Source organism: Suncus etruscus, chromosome 4, assembly GCF_024139225.1.
Source record: "Suncus etruscus isolate mSunEtr1 chromosome 4, mSunEtr1.pri.cur, whole genome shotgun sequence".
Classification (NCBI taxonomy): Eukaryota; Metazoa; Chordata; class Mammalia; order Eulipotyphla; family Soricidae; genus Suncus; species Suncus etruscus.
This window is the reverse complement of record NC_064851.1, coordinates 154,522,498-154,549,949: the sequence shown is the minus strand read 5'-3', so window position 1 is coordinate 154,549,949 and position 27,452 is coordinate 154,522,498. Positions and strand designations below refer to the sequence as shown.

Below are 27,452 nucleotides of genomic sequence, written 5' to 3'. Positions count from 1 at the left end.
TGGCTCTGTTAATGCTGTTAGTTTAATGCTAACTCCCATAGTGGGACTGTTAGTCATTGGGGTGCATGTGCAGTGTGGCCAGCCACATGGTCCCCTGCCTTTCTGCTCCAAGTGCTGAGGGGATGAGATAACCACCCCAGCTCATTACAGTGACAGGAGGCCCAAACAGGTGAGTTTAGCAAGACACTTGGGGCACAAACCAAGAGGAGACCACACAAACATTTCTAGAACCTATCTGTTCCTTGTGCTGAGCCCCATTTTCAGTGGAGGGCAACTCTGGGACTTCACACAATCCATCCTCTTTCCATGGGGATGCAAGGAACAGAAGGAAGAGTAAAGGGCTGAGAGTATGCATGTTTGGGAAATTTCTTGAGCAGTGAGAACCTGAGATACTGGGAGTGGAAACAGGGACTTAGCCCCAGCTCCTGACTGGCAGTGATGGCCCAGAATCTAGAGGACTCCCCTCTGGCCACCGTGAGTCCTGTGTTCCTGAGTTTCAGGTCTGGATCAGACTGTTGATGACCGTCCTCCCCATGGCACCTGTCCATGAGGAGCCTGGAGGGGAAAGGCAGTGCCGTGACATCCCTTCAACAGAATTGGTAGTTGTTGGGCTGCAGCAGGGGCTGAGCAGTGTCACGCGGCTCGCAGCAGGCCAGGTGCTCGCTGGAGCTCTCCTCCTCCGGCTCGCTGCTGCTACTACTACCACCAGCCAGGTTGGTGTAGTCCTGAGGGGGAGAAGCCCAGCAATGGGCAGAATGGACGATGTAACCAGCAGGCCCAGCTGGCCTTTTGTGAGCCACACAGACCAGGGCACTCACCTGTGCTCTGGTGTTCTCTTGGGCCTGCATCTGCAGGAGGGAGCAGATGTGCTGGAAGGTGGGTCTGCGGGTGGGCTCCAGGGCCCAGCAAGCCTGCATGATGCTGTAGCTGTGACAGTGACAGGGTGGAGGCCACTGTGAGTCTGGGCTATGCCTGAGTCCTGTCTAAGCACCCTGCTGTCTGTCTAATCAGGGTGGGTAGCTGAGAACCAGCCAGGCTTCCCCATAGCTAAGGGTGTCAAGCAGCCCAGAACCCCAAGTGAAAGACCAGATGGCCAAGATGGATGGACAAGGGAACCCACCTTGGGGCCACTGTGGTCACCATTGGCAAGAACCAAGGCACAGCCCAACTAGGGGTCCTCTTCTCCCATGACATCCAAGAAGCCTGTGGACACCCAAGCTCCCTCCAAGGTTGCTTGGATAGCCCAGCATGGGAAGCTTTGGACTAGGGAAACATACAGCTCCTGTGTGAGTGGGCGTCTCACTTACACATTCTTTGGGGCAAACACAGGCTGGGCCATTTGGTAGCCATCTTTCACCAGCTTATAGAACTTGCGGTCCACCAGGATGCCTGGATAGGGATTCAACCCTGCAAAAGCCACAGTCACAGAGGAGCTTAAGCCCAGAGCTGACCTTCCCCCCGCCCCCATACCACTCTGGAAACAGGTATGCCGTTTGTCCCTGCTAAAAGAAGACACCCAGGCCTCGCCTTGCAATTCACCGCAGATAGCCTATGTGGCTGGCAGTACATTTCAGGACTTGGTCCCTGTTCCATGCCCAGCACGCCCAAAATTTGTTGTCTTTGGGCAATGGAAAGGTGGGAAAACCAAAAGGAAGGCCTGTTAACCAGGTAGCAAGGAAGGGCTATTCAGCCCACTTCCTCTCCCACCAGCACCTGGGCACAAGCTGCACTGGGCTCACCAAGTGAAAAGATCTCCCACAGGAGGATGCCGTAGGACCACACGTCACTCTGCACGGTGTACACACAGTCAAAGATGCTCTCGGGCGCCATCCACTTCACAGGCAGGCGGGCCTGACGAAGCAACCCCTCAGTGACCTTGGGCCTGATACTCTTCCCCCACCCTGGCAAGCCCACCTCTTCCTGTACTCACATTGCCCTTGACGATGTAGTTGGAGTCGTTCATGATGTCCCTAGCCAGGCCGAAGTCCCCAATTTTGGCCACATGCCCATTGGTGAGCAGCACATTTCGGGCTGCCACATCCCGGTGGATGCACTGTGGGGTGAAGATGTGGTCACATAGGTACAGGAACTGTAGACAGCACCCAGCACCTTGGGGGCCTCAGGGAGATGTGGGTTTAATATTGGCCCCAGACTAGCCCATCCCTATCTTTTTTCCTTCTCTGGGGTCACTCCAGTCTCATGCAAAGTATGCCCTTAGGCTTTGGGCCCTCTCCCAGTCCCTCCTGTCCCTGCCTCATACCAGGGCCCGGGAGCCAAGCAAGTGCCATGAACCTACTTGAAACCCGGCAGCCCTCTGGCCCTGGGCAGTTGTGGCCAATGGCTGTTGGGTTAGGAACTAGCAGCGTAGCCCAGTGCTAAGTAGACTGCTCCATTGGGTTCTGCTATTGCCAGCACAATCCACTGTGTCCGGCTCTACCTTGAGGTTGCACTGCTGCAGTGCAGGACACAAAACTGGAAGTCACAAGGCAGAACCATCACTCAGCTCTGGATGCCCCAGGCTAGCCCTTGTGTCCAGGTTCTGCCTCATTCCACCATCACAACTGTGAGGGGCTTATGTCTGCCCCCCCCCAAAGGGTGTGGTTCAGGAGAAACCTGACTCACACTGGAAGTCCTCACACTGGCACTGGACTTGGTATCCACTCCCTCCTGGTGCTCTTAGGAGTCACAGCAGAGAGTACAGCTGAGTGATCAGTGCTCACAAGCTTTAGACACCCCCTCCCACACACACACATATACACACACTTCCTCCTCATTAACTGCTCCAGCCTTAAGGGGCTTGGCATCTCCACATAGGGGATGCAAATCAGGACTCACATTCTTGGAAGCCAGGAAAGCCATGCCCTGGGCCACCTGGCTGGAGAAATGCAGCAGGTCCTGCAGCTCCAGCGGCCGCCCAGCTTCCTTGTCCAGGTCTGCAAGGGGAGAGGCATCAGAGCAGACCCAGTGTCCCCCTGTCCCTCCTGCCCCTTCTGCCTTGCCCCACCAGAACCTTCCTCACCTTGCTCTGAGGAGTCATTTGAAGATGTGGAGACAGGCCTCATTTCCACGTAGGTATCCAAACCTTGACTAGAGAAGCCGCTGTCCCTACAGGGAAGCAAGGCCAAGATGGCCAGATGGCCAGAGGCCAGCCCTGCTCCATCCACCCCTCAGATGTGTCTGGAGTCAGCTTGAGCAACACTTCTCATTTTGAGAGCTCACTGCACCCTGTTTTGCTCCAGGACATGGGTGATACTATTCATCTGTGAGGCGATACGAGGCCTGTCCTAATGCCCTGAATTTCTTCCTGTCTGCTTAGCAGGGGCACAGACATGTTGCCTCTGTGGACACTAGAGAAAATTCTAGGGCCCCTCGTAGTCCACTTGTCTGAAGAACTGGCATCACAGTAAATCTCTTTGGGGACAGGAAACACTGCTCATTCCTTACCCAATGCAGAATCCTATCAAATCCCTGTCCTCACACTAATGCCTCTTTGTGGACAGACCCCAGTGCAGCCAGACAGAGCCCCTGGCCAGTGGCAGAACATGAGCTTGAGAAAGAAGCACAGCTCTGGGCCCAGCACTCTAATGCAGTGCCTCTCAATTATTTTCTGTCATGCCCCCCTAGGAAGAAGAAAATGTTTTTCATGTCTCCCCCCCCCCCACACGCAGCTTTAAATAGTATCTTTATTTTAAAAAACTTTAACCTGCAAAACAAAAATATATAAAATAATTGAGTTGATTTTTTTAATCAGAGGTGATGTCTGGATTCATGGCTACAATGAGCACTTTTTGCATAGCTTTCGAAGCGGGGTTTGAAGCAGGACACAGTAACTCTCAGCTCCAGAGACATACAGAGACAAACACGGGGCTTAGCTTGTTATGACAGTGTTTGCTGAGGTCAAACATGCCCCCCTGTATGGAGCCTCGAGCTCCCCCTCGGGGGCGCGCCCTACTATTTGAGAACCTTTGCTCTAATGTGACAATGGGAGACTTTCTAGGCCTCCCTTTCCTGCTCTTCAGCGTTTGAGATGGGCTCCTGGGCATTGTGCTGAGTGTGCAAAAAGAGCCTCACGTCCCTTATTCTAAAATTTTATTTCTGTAGCTTGGTTCCTGAGGCAGGCTGTGCCCAGCTCACTCCCCTCAAAAGAGCCATGTTCCAGGACTGCTTTCCTCAGCTGCAAGGTACAGGATGGAATGGTCTGGGTTTTCAATTGGCCAGAATCTGGCCTGAGGGCCCAAGCCTGCCTCAGAACTGCCCTCTGGCAGGGATCTGTGTCAGAAGAGAGGAAGCAGGGCAGAGGACACAGGATGGAGGGAAACCATCTTCTTCCCCCTTTCCTCCACAGACCTGGAAGCTGATAGTGGCCCAGACAGATGCCCACTTAATTTTCCCATTCTGACCCTTTTACAGCCCCCCACAGCCTGGCTCTGGTATCCTACCAGTTCCAAGTGGCAGGGAGACTCGGGGGATCAATTGAGCGCTGGGCTGCAAGAAGGCACACCAGCCTAGCAATTTATCCACAGGAACATCATCTGGCTGCTTTGTGAATCTTTCCGCCCTCATCCTGCAACCTTCAGACTTGCCAGGTAATAGGGGCTGCAGGAGCAGGGTGGAGCCCAGAAAGGCCTCACCATCCCCACACCAGCTCGAGGACTCTTTAATTTTATATTAAAACATTACCCCAGATGTGCCCTCAGGCCCTTCAACTCCGGGTTGCTCTTTTGCATACTCTGAAGTGACGGATTTTATTGGGCTTGGTCTCCACCAGAGAATTTGCTGCCTGTCTGCCCTGGGGATCCCAGAACATTGTAGGTGCCTGAATATCCATCTGACGGTGGGAATCAGTAGTGGAAATACCATGTTGCCCACCTGAGTTAGGACTCTGCAGAGCTCAGATGGGATTTTCACAGCTACCCAACCCCGAGTGGTCTTGAAGTGGTCTTCTCATCCATGCCTGAGAACAACCCAAGGTGAGACCCCCCTCCCAGCCTCAGCCCTTGCTTTGCCAGGGATGTACCTGCGGACATATTTCTTCTCCAAGTGGATGTTCTTGTAGGCAGAAATGACCTCAGGAGTGTCCTGATCGAGACTCAGGCTGGGACCCAGCATGGCATCGGCTTTCTTCCTCAAGAAGTTGAGCAGATCACCATAGCAGCAGTACTCGGTGATGACCAGGACAGGGCCTAGAGCAGTGGAGACAGTGGTGAGCTCTTCTAGCCTGGTTCATAGGAGCAACACGGACAGGCGCTGGGCACCCTGGCTGGGACTCGGGATCCCCGAATTCTAATCCTGAGCCTTTTTCTCTGCCTTCTGGACGTGGGTCTGGGCCCTGCCGTCTGTCCAAAGTGAAATAGAGCCGGAGGGACCTATGATTTGTCACATGTAAGCACTACTGTAGAAGAGGGCCAGGCATCCCAGCCAGCGTTAGGTGTCTCTGCAAATCGCAATGAGTGTTCAAGCATTTAACAGGGATCTCTGTTCCAGATCTACAGAAGCTGGTTCCTCAAAGTAGACTCGGGTCTGCGAGAATCTCTGGGAGGACTCCCAGGCCCATCCATGTCTGAGAACAACTCAAAGGCCTTGTGCACTTGCCATCTGGGAAGGAATCTGAGCCCTGTATTGGGGACACTTGTTTTGGGAGCAGGAGAGGGCCAAGGCAGGAGCTGACCCTGGGCCTCACCTCCATGCGTGCAGGCTCCCAGGAGGTTGACAATGTTCTCATGCTGGCCCAGGTGACTCATGATCTTCAGCTCCGACATGAGAGCCTCCTTCTCATCAGCATGAGCCGTGGCTGGGAGATGGAACCACAGTCATATGGCAGGATATGGAGAGCCACACAGACAGGCAGAGAGGCACAGGGGATCGAGCAGGGGATTCCAGAGCTCCAAAACAACAAGAGGCCGGGAGGAGAGGCAGACAGACACAGCCTATCAAAGGAAGCTGCAGAGCAGCCAGGCTGGGCTCACCAGGTCTCAGCACAACCTCTTGGTGGTAGTTCAAGTTTTACTTATTTGTTATTCATTTGAAATGTCAGGGACAGACCTCAGGACATAGGCAAAGGCAAGTACTCTCCAGGTGACCCTCGATTCTGGAGTCAAATGGTACTTGGTACAAGTACAAATGGTACTTGGAACTCTTGACAAGAGTCCTCTCCCCGACCCTGGGCTCTGTCCCCTTGTCTCTAAGCAGTCAACAATCTGGGGATTCCCTTAGGAAACAGGCAGGCCCCAATCCCCAGTTCCCCAGGCCCTGGCACCTCACTTACACTTCAGCATCTTCACTGCCACCTTCAGGACAGCGTCTTCCTTTCCCAGACCGAAAGCCGTGGCCTCCACCACCTTCCCGAAGGCACCAGCTCCAAGGGTCTTCCCTGCCACATACACAAGCCTTTAGCCCCGGGTGTCAGCCTCCAGGGTCCCAGTACCCCTGCAGCTCTGAGGGGAGGCACATCTCACCAAACTGCAGGTTGTTTCGGGGGAACTCCCATTTCTCATTGTAGGGCAGCTGCGTGGGATCAATAAAGGTGTAACTGTTGCCCTCGTAGCTTTCCAAGATCTTCCAGCGCACCTGGTACTTGGGCTTCTGCAGAGAGAGCAGAGGGCATGTGTGTTTGCTGACACCACCTTAGACACTACCCTTGACAGCAAGGACAGGACTGCGTCCATCCCTGTACTGGACAGGAGTGCAGGGTGAGGGTACATGCAGCACATGGCTCCACAGGTAGGCAGGGGCCTTGCCCTCTCAGGCCATCCTGCCTGATTCTGCTCCTAGGTGACTGTCACTTCTCTAATCCTAGTTTTCCTACCTGTGGAGAAACATGATCGGAGCAGCTTCAAAGGCACTGACACTGATCATTTGGTGATTCCGAACCAGAAGGGAGAGTGGAACTTGAGATCCATGACTCACCCATTCATCCAGCCAAATACTGGTTTGTTTTCTTTCTTTCTTTCTTTCTTTCTTTCTTTCTTTCTTTCTTTCTTTCTTTCTTTCTTTCTTTCTTTCTTTCTTTCTTTCTTTCTTTCTTTCTTTCTTTCTTTCTTTCTTTCTTTCTTTCTTTCTTTCTTTCTTTCTTTCTTCTTTCTTTCTTTCTTTCTTTCTTTCTTTCTTTCTTCTTTCTTTCTTTCTTTCTTTCTTTCTTTCTTTCTTTCTTTCTCTTTCTTTCTTTCTTTCTTTTCTTTCTTTCTTTCTTTCTTCTTTCTTTCTTTCTTTCTTTCCTTTCTTTCTTTCTTTTTTTTCTTTCTTTCTTTCCTTTTCTTTTTCTTTCGTTTCTTTCTTTCTTTTTCTTTCTTTTTTTGGTGGAGGGTTGAGGACACAACCAGTTGGTGTTTAGGGCTTATGCTCAGGGTTCACTCTCAGCAATGCATGGGGTATGTATGCAGTGATCTGGTTGGCTATGTGCCTAGCCATAACTCCTGTACTATTTATCTTCTGTTTTAAATAGTAGTAAATACATGTATTTTATCAAACACTGTTTCCAGACCCTGTTTGATGCAGACATGAGAGGCAAAGTCCCGCTTCTAAGGAATTACATTCAGTGGCTAAGACATTCATCCCAGGTACATCTGAGGGTGTTGTCTGAGTTCTCCGATGCTACTCTCAGGGCACTGTGTGTCACTGTGGTCCCTCAACATAGCCCAAGAATACATCGGCTAGTGATTTGTAGCCACACATGCCTGAAGACAAGCATCAGTTCAGGACTGGCTGAAACCACAGACTGGTTGAAAACCACTGGATACCATCTAGGTTTGATTGAAGACACCTTGCAGTCACAGAACAAAGAAATTGTCCAATAGCTTGTTTCTCAGGACAGATCCCTTTGGCTGGACCAGAGGAGGTCTAGCAAGTCCGAGTGGTAGGAAGGAGGGACAGGTGGCCGTTTCCTGAGACAAGAGGATCTGGGGGGTTGACACAGTTGGGTGGTCGTGAAATGTGTGAGGACATGGTGGTAGTGATCTAAGTTCATCCTTTGGGTTTTATCAAACAAGCCACCAGGCAGAGCTGCTCCCTTGAGTTCCAGCATCAGCCTGGGGTGCCGCTCAGAAGTGCTGACAGAAGCCAATTGAGTAGTGGGATTGTGGAGATCTTGGTCAGCAGTCCAGCCGCTTTCCTGTCAGGCCAGGAGAGGCCCAGCTGCAGAGCCCTAGCAGCTGGGCTCCCTCATGGCCGCTCAGGGGCCAGGAGCCTCCCCAAAGGGCATGTGAGTGACTGCTGGGGAGGCAAGTGGTCTGTGGCTACAGAGACCGGACTCCAAATGGTCACAGCCAAGAGCTTGTGGCGGGAGTTGGAAGCAAGGCTGCAGTTAGTTGGGAGGGGGCCTTCCGGCTCTGATTGTAGAGGGCAGTCCAGGCACGCAGGGTAGGAACCAGGGCTTAGAGGGACGCTGAAGGACCAACGAGGAACTTCTGGAAGTGAGGCTCATGTTCTGAGTGTGGGTGCTTCTAGCCCCCAGCCCAGACTGCCAGAGGGGATTCCATGAACTTCCCCACCACTTCCATCTCCAGACACCTCCTTTCCCACTTCTCCTTTCTCCAGCCCCGGCAGGCTGCGTCAGCCCCTCCACTTTGCCACTAACAGGAAGCAGAGGACTGGCTGGCATCTTAGATGGTAAATTTTAGGAGCAGCGACTCTCAGCAGCCTGCCCCAGGTGTACAACCCCTTCCTGCCTTCTCTGAAAGGGATCTGTGTATGGCTGGGGCCACTCTTTCCAGTGCGGCATGGTTCCCATTGACGATAGCAGAGAACTGTGCCTACCAGCTCCTGTCTTCCTGACAGGCCCATCCACCCTGATTTTCCTTTGGCGGTCCAGGTGGGCAGAAGATGCCATCCTGAGGCCCTGCCCATTGGACATTTCCACCTCTGGAAAGCTGAGAGCCTCAATAGAAACTGTGCAGCCTCATGTACTGTCCATGTCTCTTAGTACCTCTTTGGCACTTCCCCCCCACTCTAGCCTGCTGACTTCTGCCCTTTTCTCTTCCTCTTTGGCCCCCTGTGGTCTCTCTGGGGGCAATGACTCAGCTCTGAGACATAACAACACACAGGGCCACCCTTCCCCCCCACCCACCCACCAGGGCCTGGGAAGGGAGGACATGCCAGACAGCGTCCAGACTCAGATTAGAGAGCCAGCAAGCAGGTCTCAGGTTGGGCACAACCAGCTGGACCCCTCAAGGTCTTGTCCCATGGGCACCCTCTTTTTCTGGGTCTTGAGGGGACAGGTGCTATTTCCTGTGTGAGCAATGAGCTGAGTGGGACACAGATTCCAAGAACGGCCTCACAGAGAGGACAAGCTATCCCTGAGCTCTGCAGACCAGAATCTAGCAGCCAGGGCAGCAGGTTAGTGGAGCTGTCCTGGGCTGAGGAGCCCTTATTTGCTTTTAACACCCTATAAGGAATGAATTTTGTAACAGACAGCCATAGGGTGTGTAGGGATCAGGCCCTGGGCAGGGGTGAGCTGGCCCAGTAGCCACTTTGGGTGTGTTGTCAAGGAGATACCAGACCTCAGACATTTCTAATCTTGATTGGCATGAGCTGGACCCTGTCCACTTCCCCCTGGAGGCCCAGCACTGCCTCTCTGAGTGCAGAGTTCCCTGCAACCCACATATCCTTGAAGCACTGGAGCAACCTTGCCAGTCAGTAGGTTATCTGACCCCTGTTCTACAGATTGGGACACACACTGAGCCACACCAAACTCATCAGAGTTCTGCACCTAACTGGCACCGAAGACCGGAGGCAGGGTTTAGACCCAGAAAACCCAGCACCAGACACCCAGAACTTACATGATATCTGAGTGATACTCATGGTGTCAGTGGGGAAAATGAGGCCCAGAGAGGGCAGTGAGTCAGCTAACATCAAAATATGGTGAAACAGGCCAAAGTAGCTAGGGTGCTTGTCTTGAATTCACCCAAGTTTGATCTCCAGAACTTCATATGGTTCCCTGAGCCTGCTAGGAGTGATCCCTGAATGCAGAGCCAGGCACAACCCCTGAGTACCACTGAATGTGGCCCCCAAAGAAAACAAACAAATAAGACCCCATGATGAAATAGGATCAGAGCTGTTCCTACACCCCTAAAGTTGGGGGCCCAAGTTTAGGGGGAGTTTTCCTTTGCACAGAGAGCTGGGCCCCTCAGAGCTTACCCATCTGTTTAATCCTGTTTAATCCTGAGTCTCATCTGCCCTGCACTCACCTTCCAGTACCAAATCCATCTCCCTCCTATTAGGGCTCTGGAAGTCTCCCGCGACATCCCCCTGAGACTCCTCCAAGTCCCCGTGGACCCACCTGGCCCTGACCACACAGAATTAATTCACTTGCCTCCTCAGTGCCTCACGGCATGAGCCTCAGCCTCCATATTGTGACATGCTGGCTGCTCAGGCTTGTGAGGAAAATATGAGGTAGCTCAGGTTAATCAGTCTGAGGGCCAGTCTGTGGTTCAACCTCAGGACCCACAACTTTTAGCTCTGCTGAGCCAGTCTGTTGCTGGTGTAGGTGAGGGGCTCAATTGACCTGCCCTGAAATGGCTGTCTCTGTCATTGAGGGACAGGCAGGATACTCCCCAAGTCACTTGCTATCCCAGAGGGCAAGGTGGGACAGACCCGCTATGAGACCACCTATCCCAGGGTGAGACAGGCAAGGCCCTGGAGTGCCTCCAGCGTACACCAGTTCCCCATGAAACAGGTCCCTCCAGGTTGCCAACACTGTTACCACCCTCCCTATGTCTTCATGGGGCATCTCTGTACCCACACTGCCGGGAACTTCAGGTTGAGCACTGAATTATGACTTGGACACCCTGAAGGACCATTGGTTGGGTGATTAGCTGGAGAGTAAGTGGGTGTTAGGGCTCTGATGGCCCACGTGGGTGGGAGGCATGCACCAGGGCCTGCCTGTCTGACTCACCTGCTTGTACTTGTACAGTAGCAGCAGCAGCAGCAGCAGCAGCACGGCCGTGACTGACATGGAGGCTAACAGCATCGGCGTGAAGAGGGTCTCCTGCTTCAGTCTCTTGGTAGCTCCTGGGGAGTAGCAGCACAGTGAGCAGAGAAGTCTCACTCCAGGTCTTGCCCCACCCCACAGTGACTGGTCTTCTCCCAGATCCCTCTTAGCTGTGCCCTCTAGCAGTGCCCCAACACTGCCCAAGTCAGTCCGCTCCACATTGGGCTGGGAGCCCTTGCATCAATGAGGGATACAAGGAGCCTTTTGGTAGCAGCTTGGCCCAGAGCTCACCTTGTTCCTCAGAGAGGGGTCTCCCCACTGCATTTCTGTGCAACTCAGGCAGAAAAGTTGCAGTGAAATCTGCTTCCCCAGTAGGAACTGCCCAGCCCCTAAAGTTTCGAAGTGGGGCTCAGGCCCTGGAGTCTCCTATCCCAGAGAAACAACCAAAGTTCTCCCCTCACAATGGGGTCAGAGTCAGTCCCACATCTGCTATTTAGAGACCTCCAACTCTCCCTCAGCCTGGGCCCACCTCCAGGGGAGGAGAGCTAGCTCCCAGGTGATAGAGGTGCCATAACCCATGACAGCAGCTGCAGGTAGCATATGTACTGGCTCCAAAGGGAACCACTGGGGCCAGGCAGAGGTCCCTGTTTTCTCTGTCCTCTCTAGGCTGAGATAGCTGGCTGGGACCTGAACACAGGTGCTCATCCTGCTTTGGATAGACCTTGAGCCGAGATGGTCTTGGCATGGTGGGTTCCCAGATTCCAACCAAGACCCAGGGAAGCCAGGGGGGAACCCAAAGAAGAGCTACCATCTATGAGCAGCAGCTGAGCTAGTGCCCTGAAGTGGAGGGGAGAGGGCCACTTCGACTGGCCCTGTGTGCACCTGCCCTGAGGTCCTCACTATGCTCAGCTGCTCAGAGCAGGGCATGTAAGTAAGATGTGTCCACACTCCTGGCAAGCTCAACAGAGGCTGCAGAGCAAGGCTTTTGTTGACCTTACACACGTCTTTCCTCTTACTCTTTCCCCACATCTAGTCTCCGAATCGCTGCCTTCTCTCCATATTTTGCTTCAGGATCGTTTTGTTGGAAATAGGCCTGGAGCTGGACCCAGGGTTCAGTGGCTACTCCCCAGGATTGGCCTTTCCTAGTTACCTTTGCTTGTGGGAGGCTACTCTAAGTGCTCACCTGTTGTAATGGGCCTGATGGTCTGGGAGTCGTTGCCTTCACTATTGTGTGTGCGGCACTCGTACGTGACGTTGTGGTCCATATCTCCCAGTATCAGCAGACTCTGAACCATCACCTTGTGGAAGGGGTCCTGGCTCACGACCTCAGTCTGTTCATCCCCCACAAGCTGCGATTGGGTTGCATCACACCTGGGAAAAGCAGGGTATGGCTGGGAGTCTGAAGACGCCAGCCTCCACGTGGCCTTTCTCACCTTGGCCTGGGTGGGAAGCTAAGCCAGATCCACTTACCTGTCAGTCTGACCCCAGCACTGCTGCCAGGTCACATTGGGTTGAGGATAGCCAGAGGCACCACAAATCAGAGCAGTAGAGCCATTAATGAGGGTCCATGTGAGTAATATTATCTCTGGGGGGTCTGTGGGGAAGGAGGAGAGAAAAGGATTGGCCGGAAGCCCCAAATCTCCCCACATGGACTTACTGACACTCATAGACCCCCAGCTTATATATCTAGGCAGCTGTGAAGTCCCCACATGCCCAAGCATCCTCCATTACTCACATCGAAGAGTGAGCACAAAGGTGAGGGCTTGGGGCCCTCTGGTGTTGCTGGCTTGGAAGGAGTAGTAGCCAGCCTCGTAGTCCTTCAGACGGGACAGAGAGAGAGTGGAGCTGTACCTGTAGGAGAAGAATAGCCATGCTTTTAGTTTGGGAGAACATGGCCAGGTACCAGAGCCAGATACCAGAGCCTAGAGACTAGTGTTCTACTGAGGCGTAACAGGGGAGGCTGTAAAGGACCAAGACTGAGACCTGGGAATGTGCCTCCTCCCACCACCATCACTGGGTGAAGCAGTATCTGCTGAAAGAGCCAGAGTGAGGTCAGCTGCAAATCCTAAAGTGCTCACCCTGACCAAAGGGACAATGGAAGGGACATGGCCTTGTAGCCACAAGGAAGTGTGCAAAGCCTGGGTGGCCATTGCTTTTCTCAAGTACTCAAATACTTTGTCAAGTACTCATCCCTCTGCTCCTTCACTTCCTGTCTGAGGACAACACTGTAGTGCTGATGAAGACACTGGTTCGGGTTCTCGACTGACCTTCTCAGTGGTGCCTAGAAAGGCCCAGAAGCAAAGGGCCACCTTTGACATTTCTATTTGTTCATTGTGTTTTATTTGTTTATTCCTCTTTTCACCTTTATTTTCTTTTGTCTTTTGGTTTTGGGGGCCACAGCTTTTTGGTGCTCAGGGTTGCTCCAGGGGGGGTTCAGGGACTGACTGCATGCTGCTCGGGGCTAACACTGCACCTTCTGCCTGCATACTTGATGCTCGCCTTAAGAGTCATGTTATGCTTTGTGCATAACTTATATGCATCATTTGGCACTACATAAGTTTAAAGAAATGAAAAATAACAAATGATTTGCTTGGAAAGTGTTGCAGTCACATGTTTTTAAACCCATGGTTTAAATTCAAGAGCAGCCTGTGAGGGAAGCCCCAGTACCCACAACCTTTCCTCACAGGTGAGAGGAAAGAGTTATCTGACAGAAGAGTTATCTGACACTTCTACTCTTCAAACAGACATCTGCCTTCTCTGGCTGACTCAGTCATCTCACATTATCGCCTGCCATAGGAGCTTCAGGCCTGAGTCCTTCCTAAGCAGAGTGAGTGGCCCCAACGACAGTGTCTGTGAGGCCACCTAGGTTCTACTATGCCACATCCCTGCTGCTCCTAGGGATCCAGAATGAGTGAAATCAGGAGCCAGGAGAAAAGAACAGATGTTTAGGATCTACGTGAGATCTAAAGGGTTAGGAGCAGACGAGAAAGTTGTCTGTAGGGCATTTGCCTTGAACACCCAGGTTTGACACCCAGCTTCCCTTATGGTCCCCTGAGCCCATTAGAAGTGATTCCTGAGTGCAGAGCCAAGAGTAATCCCTGAGTACTACTGGGTAGGTCCTTAAACCAAAAAAAAAATTTTTTAAATGAAAATAATAAAGGATTAGTTGATCCATCTCTGTTCTAAAGAGCTGATTATACCCTAATAGCTCTGCCTGCAAACTGGAGAAGAACTGAGGCTTCCCTTGGACCCAAAGTATTCCTTAATGGGGAGGAGGGATCAGATCTATTTGTCAGGAGTGAGGATGAGGACAGCCACACTATGTGCTTGCTATCTATTCTCAAGGAGTGGAGATGACTAGAGAGTGAGAAAACTGTTGAGAGAGCTCAAGTAGCTGAGGCCCTGCTCCCCTGAGGGAAGCCCAGGCTTGATCCCCAAAACATCATGGTCCTCTGAGTACTGCTGAAAGCAACCCCCAAGTACAGGGCTAGGAGCAGTCCCTGACCATAGCCAGTTGTGGTGCCAAAACAAAAATAAATAGGGTCAGAGAGACAATACAGTGAGCAGGGCACTTGCCGACTTCACCATCCCATATGATCCCCTGAGCCCACCAGGAGTAACCCCTGAGTAATCCCTAAGCAGACCCAGGAGTAATCCCTGAGCACCACTAGGTATGCCTCCTCCTAAATAAATAAAATAAAGCCACTTAAATGAAATACAAATAAAAGAGGAGATATTATTTCAGTCCCTGTGTCAGAAGTGGGAGTGGGGTTGGGATTGTGGTTGGTAAATTCTCTTGTTAGAAAACTGTTTGGTGGGCCCGGAGAGATAGCACAGCGGTGTTTGCCTTGGAAGCAGCCAATCCAGGACCAAAGATGGTTGGTTCGAATCCCGGTGTTCCATATGGTCCCCCGTGCCTGCCAGGAGCTATTTCTTAGCAGACAGCCAGAAATAACCCCTGAGCACCACCAGGTGTGGCCCCCAAGAAACCAAACAAACAAGCAAAAGAAAACTATTTGGTTGGGCCACTTTGGACAGTAAAATTTGATTTTGAGTCCAGAATACATAATGATATAAGAGAAAAGATTTCTAGAATGTTGTGACTGTGGTTTAGGCACTATTTACTCCTTGCATCACCACCTCCCATCCAATTCCAAGAGAGAGCAAAACTCGAAATATCAGACATAGGATAATAACACTGAGGGCCAATGTTATCAGAGAACATGTGACCCAGAAAAAAAAGGCTCTTGGTTAAAGTACAAAGCAGAACTGAGACAACTCCAAGGGTCCTGAGTCCAAGCTGGGTCAGCTCAGGGAGCAGAGAATTATACCTGTATGTGTCCTTCCTGGTAACAAAATTGAGTTTGGGCTGCTGGTCAGCGAAGGGTCCCTCGTAGGTCCAGTTAAAAGCTTCCAGGTTCGGGTAGGCCTCCACATCCACACTGAGGCTGAGACTCTCTCCCACCTTCACCTCCTGGAAGAGGTTCTGCTTGGAGGTCAAGTTTATGTAGGCCTCCTCTGCAAAGCAGTAAAGTCCCGGTCAGCCACTCACTGATGCAGCCACTCCACCCGAAACCTGAACGTAAGCCCCACACTAAAGAAGATGCAGCCTCTGACCTCTCTATCACAGCTATCACTGGACTCCTTCTTCCCTGAGGTCCTGCAGAACCTAGGGTAAATTCTATTCTCCTTGGCACTTTACCTTCTGATTTATATAATGAAGAAGTCTATAAAATTCTAACTCTCTGAAATAGTTTTGGAATTAGAAAGCAGCTGTTGGGCCAGGGATATGGCTCAGCAGTAGAATTCTGATGCCCACCTGAGAGAGAGAGAGGGAGAGAGAGTGTGATAGAGAGAGACAAATATTTAGAAGAAACACAGGCAGGGCCGGTGAGATAGCATGGAGGTAAGGTGTTTGCCTTCCATGCAGAAGGACAGTGGTTCGAATCCCAGCATCCCATATGGTCTCTCGTGCCTGCCAGGGGCAATTTCTGAGCATAGAGCATAGAGCCCATAGATTTCTGAGTAACCCCTGAGCGCTGCTGGGTATGACCCAAAAACCGAGAGAGAGAGAGAGAGAGAGAGAGAGAGAGAGAGAGAGAGAGAGAGAGAGAGAGAGAGAGAGAGAGAGAGAGAGAAACATGGGCTTTCTAAACCAGAGGAGCTAGAGGTAAGAGTTTAAATTGTTATCTCAGGATGAGGTGTGGGAGACCCCCAAGACTGAGAGAGAGAAGAAAAGAGAAAGAAAGAAAGAAAGAAAGAAAGAAAGAAAGAAAGAAAGAAAGAAAGGAAGGAAGGAAGGAAGGAAGGAAGGAAGGAAGGAAGGAAGGAAGGAAGGAAGGAAGGAAGGAAGGAAGGAAGGAAGGAAGGAAGGAAGGAAAAAAGAAAGAAAGAAAGAAAGAAAGAGAGAAAGAGAAAAAAGGAATGAAGGAAGGAAAGAAAGAAAGAAAGAGAGAGAGAAAGAAAGAGAAAGAAAAAAGGAATGAAGGAAGGAAGGAAAGAAAGAAAGAAAGAAAGAAAGAAAGAAAGAAAGAAAGAAAGAAAGAAAGAAAGAAAGAAAGAAAGAAAGAAAGAAAGAAAGAGAGAGAGAGAGAGAAAAAGAAAGAAAAAAGGAATGAAGGAAGGAAAGAAAGAAAGAAAGAGAGAAAGAAAGAAAGAAAGAAAGAAAGAAAGAAAGAAAGAAAGAAAGAAAGAAAGAAAGAAAGAAAGAAAGAAAGAAAGAAAGAAAGAAAGAAAGAAAGAAAGAAAGAAAGGAGGGAGGGAGGGAGGGAGGGAGGGAGGGAGGGAGGGAGGAAGAAAAGAGGAGGGGAGAGTAGAGGGAAGAAGAGGGGACATGAGAAGGAGTTAAAGAGAAATCTATTTCCCATAAACCTGTCATATCTGTCCATCTCCTTCTGCAACCATTCTCCCAAAGCAACTTCCACATCTAAGGTGGGCACGTGAGCCGGTGCCCATCAGTCAGTCTGTCTTCTGGGCCACTGACAAGGAGTGGGGCGGGCATACTACTCCTTCCCACAATTTTGAGAAACTAGAAGCTCTCATATCATGAAGTTGCTGGTCTGATTCTATTCAGGGCTCCACCAGGACACAGTCTGGGTGACACCCTTCAAAGCAAGGACAGCTGAGTACTGGACATAACATGTCCCTGCTGTCATCCCCGGGATGCTCAGCTCTGATTCTATGGAAAGCATAAAGTGATTTTGAAGCTTGGAGATCAAAATAATTATTTTTTGTTTTGTTTTGTTTGCCTATTTTTGGGCCACACCTGGTGAAATTGCTCCTGGCAGGTTGGGGTGGTGGGCATATGGGATGCCGGGAATGGAACCTAGGTCTGTCCTGGGTCAGCTGTGTGCAAGGCAAATGCCCTACCACTGAGCTCTCTCTCCGGCTTCAAAAATAAAATCTTGATGAGACTGATTAAATTTGGTTTCTGTTGCCTGTACCTCACCAGTGTCTCTTAATTAAATTTTTTGGTTTTTTGGGGGGGCCACACCGGATGACATTCAGCGGTTACTCCTGGCTATGCTCTCAGAAATCGCTCCTGACTTGGGGAACCATATGGGATGCCAGGGGATCGAACCGTGGTCCATCCTAGGTTAGTACATGCAAGGCAAATGCTCTACCGCTGTGCCACCACTCCGACCCCTCTTAATTAAATCCTGAATGAATTATATTCAGGCCGCTCAGCTGAGGATTTGTGACGACAGTATTCACATTTGCTCATTCTCTCCACGTCTCTTGTAGAAGCCTCTGAAAGACTTTTCTTAAAACCTCCACAGCTCTACAAAAGTCTTAGGACTGAATACTCTCTAAGAACACCTCTCCTTATTCAATTTTGAGAAATCTAAGATTGTCTTTGATTTTGAGATGTGCCCTCTCGAAACCTCAGCAGCAACCATTGTCTCCACTAGCCCTGCATTCATGGGTGTCCTCAGTCATGACACCCAGGTCCGCCTCTAGCAATAGTCCCTCTCTCTACTCTCCTTCTCCCTCTTTCCTTGCTTCCCCCAGTTGGTCTCTGACCATTCCCTTAGTACATCACACACCTCCAAAGCTGAGAGGCTTTGCTGTTTCTCTGCCTCTTCCTCTTGTCTATTCTTCTAGATTCATACCTCCCTGGGAGTCTCAATCCATTGCTGCAGACCACAGTAATTCCTCTGGACTCCAGTGGCACCTCTGGATGACATCTGTCTACATGGACTTTTTCTGGCACTCACATCTGTCTCACCAACTACTCAATATGCACTTAAGCCAGGATTTTTGCCTTCTATTTCCCCACTCAGCCATCATGTACCCAAACTCCACCACTGCCCACTGTTTTTACCATGCCACCTTCATCAGACCACTTGCCTCTAACTTGAACCACTGTCCAGTCCCTGTGTCTCTCCTATATTACTAGATTCCTCAGTGGAGCACCAGGAAGTTCTGTTTTGCCTTGTTCCAGACAAGTTGGGTGTGTGACTCCTTTGCTCCATGCTCCCAACCCCATTATTTGTGCCAGCCCTCAAACTGCCCTCAGAGCCCATGCAGCTTCCACTTCCTCCAATCTCTCTAACCTCACTGTGCCCCCTTCCTCACAGACTCTCCGACCAGGCAGGTGGTGAGTAGTGTCTGCAGGAGCTGCCTGCTGCTCTCTTCCTACTTCTGCCTGACTCACTCCTTCCTTCTCCAATGCCGTTTCCAGGGTCAGCTTTCCAGGGGACTCATTCTTGTTGACCCCGTCTTAACTGCAAACCCACAGTGCTCCTCTCCTTCCTCCCAGGCACCTAGCACAGGGTGATGCCACAGTGTGTTCCTGCAGTGTTGTGGACACTACAGTGGTGATTCTCATGCAGTCACCAGCACCCAGCATCACACCTAAACTATTTGGGGCAACATATTCTGGCATCTTTTGTTTGTTTGTTTTGTTTTGTTTTTGGGTCACACCCAGCAGCACTCAAGGGCTACTCATGGCTCAGGGGACCATAATGGATGCTAGTATTCGAACCACCATCCTTCTGCATGCAAGGCAAAAGCCCTACCGCTGTTCTATCTCTCTAGCCTGACTCTGGTATCTTATCCTTAATTGCCTCCAGTCTAGCCCCAAATCAACCTTCATTTCTGTTCTACAGCCTCCCACCTCCTATTAGTGCACTGAGCTGCGTCTTCACAGGCACCGTCTTCTCACATAGACTTCCGTAGTATTTACTCTGATCTTATTCTGTGACAACACACACTCTTGCTCACATCCATACAGCCACACACTTTACTCTCACACATGCACTCACACATCCTACACTCACACTAATACACACTACTCTCATAAACTCGTTTGTACATACACATATTTACACACTTTAATAAATTTCATACATACACACATTTATCCTTACTTTTGTAATACACACAATTTCACTTGCATACTCATTTGATCCTCACCACACACCTAGGAGGCAATTCCTGTTACTTTCTCCATTTTTTGATGGGGAATGAGACCCAGACAAGTTAAAATAACTGTGGAATCATTGGTGGAGGCTAGTTGAAAGACCCTAAGCGTGTTTGTCTCCTGACCATCATGCAATGCCCCCTGTGCAGCCTGATGCTCTCACCCTCTTTTTTTTTAATTTATGTATTTGTTTATTTTATTGGGCTTCACTTGGCTGTGCTTAGTCAATACTCCTGTCTTAGTGTCAGGAGATCATGCTATACTGGGGATCCAACCTGGAGCCCGAGCATGAAAACATGTTCTTCTGCCTTTTGAGCCTTACTCCTTACCTCCTACCCTACTCTCTTCTTTAAAACTGTCCACAACCTTCCAATAGGATCCAGTGCAAACTACCCACCACTGTAAGCTCCTTTGCCATTTGGACTCTGTGCATCTCTCTGTTTTCCTGTATGGCCTCTGCAAATCACCATGCCACATCCCTACTGGTCCTCTCATGCCTTTTACATGTGCTGTGCATTCTTCCAGAAATGCTTTTCCTACTACTGCTTAATTAACCCACTTCCATTCTAGGTTAGAGTCCTCTATGCCCCAGACTGAATTAATGGGGATTACTCCACTCAGGGATCCCAGAACACTGGAGGATCAGGGTCTAGTCAGAAATCCATCTGATGTAGAATTGCCAGCCATGAAAATGTGAATTGTGAATGACAACCGATTTGTCATTCCAAAAGTGACAAAGCAGAGCTGAATTAAAATGCAGCCATGCATTTAGAGACTCCAACAGAGAAGGATTTAGATGAGGATCGTAAAAGTGCCCAGGGACTGGCCTCTAACCAATTTCAGCGAGTTCTCCGTATTATCTCCTCTGTCAGCAGCTCGTCCTCAACCCTTTTAGGTACCTCCTCACCATAGGTTTTCCCATTCCCTGTATGCTCACCTACCACCCGGAAGACCACGGAGGAGGAACGGACACCCTTGGCATTGGTGGCCACGCAGGAGTAGTTGCCAGCATGCTGGAAGTCTACAGGATTGAAGCTGAGGGTCAAGTCTTTCTGGTAACGATTTGCGAGGAAATCCGAGTGGTAATCTACGGAGAGCTGCAACCGGAAGAAAAGAAAAGTGATACCCAGGTTACTTTGGGATTAGAAAAACCTGGGTTTTAACCTTTTGTCTCTCAAGATTAGTATCATTTCCTTGGTCAAGGGACTGAACGAAAGCCTTCCCTTTCTTTTTAATGACATAAGGAACCAGCAGCTTTATGGTGTAGTTGAGACTGAGTAAGATACTAAATTGAGGGGCCGGGAAGGTGGCGCTAGAGGTAAGGTGTCTGCCTTGCAAGCACTAGCGTAGGACGGACAGCAGTTTGATCCCCCAGTGTCCCATATGGTCCCCCCAAGCCAGGGGCAATTTCTGAGCACATACAGGAGTAACCCCTGAGCGTCAAACGGGTGTGGCCCAAAAACCAAAAAAAAAAAATTACTAAATTGGAAGCGGCCTAACACCATTTTCATCAGGAAATCCTCCTTCTTCCGTCCTCTTTTCAGGTTTCATATGCCAAGTCACAACAGGAACTTCTTGTTGCGTTAGAAGTGAACTGATATTTGGTTCTTGTCTATGGGCTGGGAAAGGTCATGGGAAAAATGGCCAAAGTCTGTCTCCCTTCTCCCCACAATTCAGTTGCCTGAGCCTGAATCAATGCTGACTGGTAAAGTCTGCACCCTTGGTTTCTGAGGGCTGCCTCCTTCAGGGGATGGTGTTCTGGGCCCCCAGGATCTGACCTTATTGTTTTCATGTTGGAGGTAGACGTCAAAGTTGACACTAACATCGCTGGCTGAACACACAATCTGGGCAGCCTCTCCTCGAATTCGCACCAGCTCTCTGGGCTCCAGGGTTAAGGTCGGTGGCCCTGGGATGACTGAGAAAGGAAGAAGAGACCCTGAACAACCCAGCCATCACTGCCACCGGCTCCCTTCATGATCTAGTCAGTGCAGGCCTGTCCCTGCCCTACTCCAAACCCAGATGCTCCATTTCTTTCATAGCACCTCTCGTCTCCTAAGCAGGCCTAAGAAAGTGCCTAAAATCTTATACTATCTCTCCAGAGTCATCCTGCTCTCTTGACTTGAAAATTTCCTCAGAGAGGGCTTCTGTACCAGTGTTGCTGATCCCTGCTAAATCCCAGCTGATCACACACATGCTTGGTTTCCTGTTCATCATATGGCACATTGTGTACTTTCTAATCAGCTCTCAGTAAGAAGACAGGAGCCCCCACCCACCCAGATGCTTGGCCAGGGCTGGCAATTCCTGGGCATTGGATTCACACTGGTCCCTATTGTTGAAAGATTAATGAGTTCCATTCCCCAGATACTGAGATATCCTCATCAAGGTTACCACAGGGCTCAGGACTCTACAAGATGACTGGAAGACAAGAGCTGCAGTGACATTCTCTACCCACGTGGCTTCATGTGTGCTCCATGGTCTTTGTCTTACTGCATTTCAGAAGAGGGAAATGTACTTTCTAGCACAGAAGACTGAGCACTCCATCACCATGTGGCTTTGAAGTCTGAAGAAGTCAGGCCCTTCATGCTGCTCTGTTGGGGTCTGTCTCCCCAACATACCGACCTTTATTGCCCCCCCAAGAAGATCATAAAAGACCATAGCACAATTAAAAGTAAAGAACAAAAGGGCCCAGAGAGATAGCACAGCGGCGTTTGCCTCGTAAGCAGCCGATCCAGGACCAAAGCTGGTTGGTTCAAATCCCAGTGTCCCATATGGTCCCCCGTGCCTGCCAGGAGCTATTTCTGAGCAGACAGCCAGGAGTAACAACTGAGCACTGCCGGGTGTGGCTCAAAAAAAGAAAAAAGAAAGAAAGAAAGTAAAGAACAAAAGAGAGAGATCGTCATGAACCCCACTTTCCCAACTCCATGCCCCACACACCTTTCTGCACTTTGAGGTTGATACCCAGTGACGACACGGTCCAGTCACCCACACGAACACTGCATTGGTATGTCTGGGTCTCGATGAACTTGGCATTGTGGATAGTGAATCCACTCAAGGGGGAGAAGGAGTAGTTGGTCTGGGGCAACACGTGGCGACCTCTTGTCCTCATCAACAGAACGCCAGTCTCCAGCGAGGGGTCAGTAAGCAGGCAGGGCAGCACCGCGTCCTGGCCCTCTTCCACTGTCACTTCCTCAGCGAGCAGTCTCCAGGGCCGGAGAGGGTCTGCAGCAACAGAAAGGAGAAAAACTCACCAGTGCCTAGGGAGCTCAGAGAAGCAAGTGCCCAGGACATGCCTGAAAGTGGAGGTGCTGAGCTAGATGTTTTGTGACATGGAGCAGGTGGAAAATGAGCATAGACATAAAATCTGCTCCCAGTGTGAGGGTGGTATTCAACCAAAAACACTGCCATACTGCCACGGATTCCTCTTTACAAGGGTGCCTGGAAGGAGCCATTGGACTCACCTTTGACGTAGACATGGATACTTGCGCTGCCTCCCTGTGGATCCCTCGACTCAGAGCATCGGTAGGTCCCCGTATGCAGGAAGGAGGTGTTGGTGGTAGTCAGGGTGCTTTGTGGGGCAGTGGGGTCCAGGGTCCAGTGAGGGAAGATGGGGCCATCCCATTCCAAGCTGCCATTTCCCACACATCGCAGGCTCAGTGACTCACCAGGCTTCACCACAAGCTCAGGGCCTCTGGGCTCTATCACAGGCACCCCTTGAGCTGCAGGGGGTGGGGGAGTGGAAGACACAAGCAAGACCTGAGTTTATCCCCGCAAGGTAGGAGTTGGTCTCCTGTATGATACACAGGGTTATTTGAAGAAGGGCCTGCTTCCCTCTGGTCATTTTCTCACTTTCCTAGACCATTGGGGTGGATAGAAACTTCTGGTGGGCAGCAGGATCCTCCTCTGAGGAAGGTGGGATGCAGAATTCTCTTGACCTCCCAAACCACTACTGTCCTAGAAGGGTCCCTCACCTCCTGTTGCAGTCACCCAGCTAGGATCACATCATTCTCCCTGGTGGTACCCGGGAAATTAGACCCCTCCCAATGATTCTCAGATGACCAGTCAGTAGTTCAGTGTCAGGGCCGAGGATGCAGTGATGCTCAGGCCCTCTGCTGCCAGGGTCAGCCCAGTATTCAGAGGAGTACGAGATTCTTGAGATAGAAACAGGGCCAGCCATATGCAAGGCAAGACACCTTAACCCTTGCTCCATCTCTCCAGCCTCAACCCAACTTTTCTTTTTCTTTTTTTTTTTTTTTTTTGGTTTTTGGGCCACACCCGTTTGACGCTCAGAGGTTACTCCTGGCTATACACTCAGACATCGCCTCTGGCTTGGAGGGACCATATGGGACACCGGGGGATCAAACCATGATCCATCCTACACTAGCGCTTGCAAGGCAGACACCTTACCTCTAGCGCCACCTTCCTGGTCCCAACCCAACTTTTCTTAAAGGAGAAAGGAGAACCTGAAACCCCTGCTGGGCCCTCCGGGAAGGAGGCTCTGTTGCCTCTCCCAAATCAGCACTTTTCTAGGGACGAAAATAGGGCACTGGAGGAAGTGAGAGCTGATTCAGGCCCTGAGGGGCTGCCAGCACCACCCCCACCCAACTGCGCAGGCGGAAACACATTGCAAGCCCTGTATATTCCTTGCCTCTGCTTCTGCCAGCCCTTCTCCAAGGAAGACTCACTTCTGCTTCCTGGCCTGGCCACTGTCTCTTCTCCAGAGCAGAGGGAAACATGGGGGCCACTGGGGGAGGACAGAACCCACCACCTGCCTGATCACAGAATCCTATACGTAGGGTGCTCTGATCCCTACACCATGTCCCTATTAGTGTGGACATGATATGGAAGGAAATTCAGGGCTTCTCCACAATCCTGCACCAAAGCTTGTAAATGGGGTTTTCCCATCAGCCCTCCCCAGATCCCAACACTGGAAAGGCATCACTTTTTAAGAAGGCATCACTTTTGGATGGCCCAGTACCCATGAGAGGTGCCACCTCTGAGCCAGCATGAAAGGACTGCATGAAAGGATAGTATTGCCAAAGACTTTAGCTCTTCTTTCCATTTCTGATCCTAGAGCTCCGAAACATCTCATCCTTAAACATCCTTAAACATCTCATCTCATCACAGTCTATGACTGTGAGCTGTGTATTAGGAATACTCAGATGCTGGGTGCCCATAGACCTTGTTCTGCTTTTGCACCCACCCTGTCTTCTAGGCTCTTCTCTCCCCCTTCCCTGACGAATTCCTGGAAATGGGGTTGAGACAATGACCTACTTCCGCCTGTCTTGTTGTCCTGGATGTTCACGCAGGACAGGGCTGACACAAACCTTCTTCGCCCAACTTCCTGCTGACTTGACTGTTAGGAAGGGACAGTCTGCTCTGGCTACTTGGTGTATGATACCTTCAAGGACATCTTTGGGTATCTTCACCCTCTGATCACAACTTCCCAAAGCTCTGCACCCAAACTTCCACCCCTTTCACTTTTTTAATGAACTCTCATCAGCTCCCAGTTATACATACCCCAGCACATTCATACATACAGCCACACACATTCTTTGTCGCAATACAACATACACCCAGAAACCACACACACATACACTCCCACACAACATATAGTCACTCTCACACTATATCCATACTCACACTCCTCCAAGGCCTACTCCACAACCCACCCACGGTCCAGGCCCTGCTGTCAGTGACAGGGAAGATCAGCCTCTTTAGGTCTTTAAGGGACTACACTACTTATTCATCAGTTCGATGAGCTGACAGGGGTTTTCCTTCTGCCAACCCACCTCTCTCCTTCCCTCTAGGATGGAGTGCTGGCCACCAGCCATCTCATCTCCTTCCCTAGTATTGCTCACAGGCAGGTACTAGAGGCAGCTGGGCAAGACTGTGTAACACCCTGCCATGGGAGTACTTTGTGGGCACATTTGGATGCAGTTATCATTCCTCAGAAATTGTGCCTTCTCAGATGTGTGCACAAATCTGCATCTTCTTCCTAATGAAAATTTAAAACATCCATGCTTCTGCATGGATAACATACTGCATGCTGTTAACTGACTGGGCCAAAAGAGAACCTTCCTTGAGCCACCTTCTTCTTGGGAAACTGTCACTGCTTCCCAGGACAAAAGGAGGCCAGGATAGAAGTTGTCCTTCCACCTACCCTAGGCACCAATTTCCAGTCTATCCAAATATTCTCCAGGAAAAAAAATGCAATAACCCTACATGCATAGGTTGGCTGACCCATCCCACTAGAACTCTTGCCTAATGGCCATTGCTGCAGGGGGAAGGCAGCCCCATCCTGAGGTTCAGCACCTGAGGTAGAGGGGTTCTGGCTGCGAGGCCCTGGATTTCCCTTTACACCTTCCTCCAGCTCTGTGTGTACCCTTTCCTGCCAAAGTCACCTCTCCTGATGCCAGAATCAGTACGGCTGGGCTCTTGTCTCTCCTCACTGTACCCCAGTCTCCCCGCAGGACCCCTGCTCTTCAACATCTTTGCTCATGCAGTGGATTGCAGAGGGCAGAGCTAGTCAAGGCCAGAGCTCATTCCGACTCTCCCCTCAGTGGTGCCCTCTCAGCTACATTGGCATCTCCTAGATACTTGTCAGAAATGCAGAATCAGGCCTGAGAGAGAGAGAGTTCAAAGGGCAAACACATGATTGCAGGTGAGAGTCCTGAATCCCATCCCTGGCAACACAATGTCCCTCAAGCATTGCCAGAGATACCAACAAATCAAGCTGGAATTGGCAGTGCCAAGGGATACCCCACACCCCTGATAACCTAAAAAAGAGGGAAGCAGTGCATGCGGATCTCAGGCTGCTCCAGAGAACCATTGAGTCTGGATCAGCAGAGTAAGGGGACAGCGGTCAGTCCTGCACACATAGCCCTGCTCCTGCTTGGAAGCACCTCCCAGTGAGTACACGCTGCAATCCTTGCCAACGCTGCTCCCACACGTTCTCTTCCCACCTTTTCTCTTCATGACTCCCCAAAGTAGACACCACACACCAACAGTCTAGGTCTGAGGAGATGAAAGCCCAGAGTGGGAAAACAGGGGAGGTGCAGGACCTCTGTCCTTGCAGGGACACCTCCTGCTCGTGGAGCCCCGGTTTGGCTCTTACCATGCCATGCTGAGGCCAGCAGGGTGAGCAGAGCAGCTGGGCCCATGGCTCCAAGGGGCTGCTGTTCTGAGGGCGCTCACTGACCAGGACTTCTGACAGACTCGCACACACTGGCTCTGTTTCTTGTTTTCCTCCTCTTCCTTCTTCTCCTAGTTAGTATCTTCCCCTTTTATTGACCGCAGGGTTTGGAAATCTTGGGTCTGTAGAAGAAAACAAAGCAGTGGCCCTCTGGGGGAGGGGTTGCATGGAGGGAGGGCCAGACTATCCCGGGGCGGGGAAGGGGCACTCCAAGTAAGTTCCCTGGCAGAAGAAATGTGTTTAGGGTCAGGCAAGCAGGTAGTACCACAGTGAGGGTCTCCAGAGAGTCTAGGGGACCCTGGCTGAGCCAGGTGGGTCATTTGGTTGGTCTGGGAAAGCTCATGTCACTTCTTACAGGACCCTCACTGTCAAGCTTTCCTCAGCTTGGGTCCTCAGTCCCCACTATGTGTGATTATTCACTCTTCACTGAGGCCCAGACGAATCAAACACTTTCTCCTGCACCATGGTGACATCATGATAGCACAGGTAGGATTCACAGCACAGCCTTTATAGGTTTAGATGGTTTCTTCTTTTAGATGGGTTACTGTGTGTGTGTGTGTGTGTGTGTGTGTGTGTGTGTGTGTGTGTGTGTGTGTGTGTGTGTGTGGTTTTTGGGTCACACCCAGCAGTGCTCAGGGGTTATTCCTGGCTCCAGGCTCAGAAATTGCTCCTGGCAGGCACCGGGGACCATATGGGACGCCGGGATTCGAACCGATGACCTCCTGCATGAAAGGCAAACGCCTTACCTCCATGCTATCTCTCCAGCCCCTAGATGGGTTACTTTTACAAGCATGATAATTGTCCTATTAGATTTATTTACAAATTACCCTTTTATCCTACTCTTGCATTAGGCTTTTCCCTTGTTTTTGTGCCACAGCTGGCTCAGGGCTTACTCCTGGCTCTGCACTTAG

General features: G+C 50.7%; 1 protein-coding gene across 1 annotated transcript; it reads right to left on the bottom strand.

Moving 5' to 3' along the window:
• Positions 1-4: 4 nt before the first annotated feature.
• CSF1R (colony stimulating factor 1 receptor) lies at positions 5-26,632 on the bottom strand. The gene is made up of 21 exons (XM_049771912.1): positions 26,464-26,632; positions 22,808-23,065; positions 22,284-22,568; positions 21,128-21,264; positions 20,287-20,446; positions 15,256-15,442; positions 12,660-12,775; positions 12,395-12,518; positions 12,108-12,295; positions 10,889-11,004; positions 6,456-6,582; positions 6,266-6,370; positions 5,681-5,791; positions 5,018-5,183; positions 3,020-3,105; positions 2,836-2,933; positions 1,931-2,053; positions 1,740-1,851; positions 1,308-1,407; positions 819-927; positions 5-725 (listed from the first exon to the last, which is right to left on the bottom strand). The coding sequence occupies exons 1-21, from the start codon at positions 26,507-26,509 to the stop codon at positions 588-590; spliced, it is 2,892 nt and encodes a 963-aa protein (XP_049627869.1). The 5' UTR covers positions 26,510-26,632; the 3' UTR covers positions 5-587.
• Positions 26,633-27,452: the final 820 nt, after the last annotated feature.